General features: G+C 36.5%; 1 protein-coding gene across 1 annotated transcript; it reads left to right on the top strand.

Moving 5' to 3' along the window:
- Nucleotides 1-202: 202 nt before the first annotated feature.
- On the top strand, nt 203-2,685 carry LOC124368183 (piggyBac transposable element-derived protein 3-like). Its single transcript, XM_046825459.1, has 2 exons — nt 203-219; nt 685-2,685. The coding sequence occupies exons 1-2, from the start codon at nt 203-205 to the stop codon at nt 2,642-2,644; spliced, it is 1,977 nt and encodes a 658-aa protein (XP_046681415.1). The 3' UTR covers nt 2,645-2,685.
- Nucleotides 2,686-3,012: the final 327 nt, after the last annotated feature.

The raw sequence follows: 3,012 nt of genomic DNA on the forward strand, positions 1-3,012 counted from the left end.
TTTTAACCCATTAGTGCCCAGTGCCCCCTTTCGTGGGCACTGCATTTTAAAATACGTCAAAATACACTAAAAATTTATCGAGGGAAATTTGGTGCTGGAATATGTCTGGTTGGCCACTCTGCACTCACTAAAGCACCTGGTGTACTGTAGTTGGCAGTTGTTTACAAATGACAGCTCTGTTTTGTTGTGTATTCTAACCTCAATGGATCAAAACAACTGGTAAGTAATACTATAATATTTCAAATACAATCTTATAAAATCATAATTTTATGTTTGCTTTTACATAGACTTAAACTAATATGTTTTTATAGTTTAGCCCTTAAATTCAAATAATTGTAATAATAATTTGTAGTTAAAGTGAACTGCCCACTTTTGTTGGCAGTGGGCACAAGAGAGTAGGGGTATTTTTTCATCAATCTGCCAACATATGTTGGCACTGGGCATATATGCTGGTGGTGTTTTATTATTATTTAATGGTATATAACATGAATCAAACTGGTAAAATTATGATTCACTGGGTAGTAAAAATAGAGGCCTATGTAACTGTAAAAATGTGATTCATTTATTTTTTTTAATACGTAAAACTAAGATTGATCAGTGGGTTTTGAGTTCTTTGAATTCAAGACTATTGTTTTGCATGATATAAATTTATGGTTGATATGTAATATTTTTGCTCCTTTACAGGTTAAACGTTGAAGAAGTCACTGCCTTATTCGATGAAGTCGACTTTCTGGAGGCTGATGTTTTTATTCAACCGCCTGAAAACCCTCTATTGAGTGATGAGGATAGCGGTGACGATGGCGACACCGACTTCACTCACTTCACAGGAAATCAACTGCGTGGAGCCGCAGAGTTAAAGGCAAAACAGTTCACAAATGATGGTATTGTACAAGTAGATGTATGTACAGAACAAGACATAGTTGATAACAATCTAAGCGGCGAGTCTTCATTAACTATAACTGTAATTCCGAAAGCAACTGTGTCTACATTTAAATCGGTACAATCAGACTCTTTACAAAGACAATACATACCTACAGAACCAAGCACTTCTCAATCTTTACAAGTGAACAATATAAATCAATCACAATACCTTCCATCTCAGTCGCTCCCAAGTTTGAAAAGAAAAATTAAAACAAAACCGAGTTCCCACAAGTCAAATGCAAGAAAAAAGACAAAAACAGATAAACAAAGAACACGGAATAATGTTGACATTCCTAATAAGCCTGAGAGGGAATTTGAAAGGCCTTCGTGGCTCGAAAAAGATTTCACTCCAACAGAAATGTTTGAAAAACTTTTAACTAATGAGATTATCGAACATGTTGTTGAGAGTACTAATATTTATGCCTTGCAAAGTGGTAATGAATCTTTTAATGTTTCAATAGAAGAAATGCGCATATTCATGGCAATATTGTTTCTGAGTGGATATTGTATTGTACCACGGAAGAGGATGTACTGGGAATTATCTCCGGACACTCATCATGACACTGTGTCAAAGGCTATGAGCAGAAACAAGTTTGAAGAGATTCTTCGATATTTTCATGTCTGTGATAATGCAAATTTAGATGTCTCAGATAAATTTGCCAAAATACGTCCTTTGTGGAATATTTTGAATGAACGATGGCTTCAAGCTTACCCTGGCGATGCAAATATAAGCATCGACGAATCAATGGTTCCATACTTTGGACGACATGGTGCTAAACAGCATATACACGGGAAACCTATACGGTTTGGGTACAAAGTTTGGTGTGTATGTACCCGCCTGGGGTATTTGATTCAGGCTGAACCATACCAAGGTAAGAAAACAGGTAACACCATCCCTGAAATTGGAGTGGGTGGTTCAGTTGTAATAGATATCCTTAGTGAGCTGCCTCAAAACAAGACATACAGTATTTATATGGATAACTTTTTTACCTCTTTAAAACTACTAGATTATTTTTCAGAAAAGGGGCACGATGCTACAGGCACAATAAAGGCTAACCGAGTTGAAAATGCCCCACTCAAGGAAGCAACTGTTTTGAAAAAGGAATCACGAGGTTCATACGATCAACTTACTGAACAAAAAACAGGTATCACCTTGGTAAGGTATAATGACAACAATGTTGTAACTGTTGCTTCAACAAGATGTGGCGTACAGCCCATGGGTAAGGCCAAGAGATGGTGTCGTGTGGCAAAGCGTCAAGTTGATGTTCAACAGCCTGCCTGTATCATACATTACAACACTTACATGGGTGGGGTTGATCAACTTGACCAGAATATATCAACCTATAGAATTGGCATTAGAAATCGGAAATGGTATTGGGCACTTCTAGCGTACCTTTTAAATGCTACAATGAATAATGCTTGGCAATTATACAGGCTCACCCCAAAAGGAAGAGAAGATCCCAAAGACCTACTGTCCTTTATAAGACATATTGTGCAGACATACTTCCAGAAATATACCCCACAACGTCAGAGAGCTTCCCGTGTGTCTGTCACTGGAAAAGAACGGGTTGAAGAAAGTGTGCGGCTTTCCAACAGTCTTCATGTCCTGGAAACTAACCCGACACAAATACGATGTGGCCTCTGTAGAAAGAACACATGGAAAAAGTGTAAACAGTGTCTTGTTGGATGTCATATAAAATGCTTTGAAAACTTTCACTCCTGAACTTGACAACATGTATGTAAATAGTCCTGCCATTTGTAACATTTTTTAATTTTCCTTAATCCTTAATGGTTTTTATATATTTTGTAATAAAATAAACAGAATATATGATACAATTGTAGTGGTTATTTACCTAACCTAAACCACTAACTCTGTATTTTTTAACAATTGCTTAATAACTTTGACCCTACCCATGTATGCCCAGTGCCCACATTTGTTGGCACCTCATAATATAGCATTTAAGTATATACTGAGCCTAATACACATATATTTGGTGTTTATAGGACTAATTTGTTACAATATTAAAGAAAAATCTAAATCTGAGAAAAAAAAAGTTCCTGGGCACTAATGGGTTAACTGGAATGTCTAAG

Source organism: Homalodisca vitripennis, chromosome 8 (assembly GCF_021130785.1).
Source record: "Homalodisca vitripennis isolate AUS2020 chromosome 8, UT_GWSS_2.1, whole genome shotgun sequence".
In the NCBI taxonomy this organism is placed as follows: domain Eukaryota; kingdom Metazoa; phylum Arthropoda; class Insecta; order Hemiptera; family Cicadellidae; genus Homalodisca; species Homalodisca vitripennis.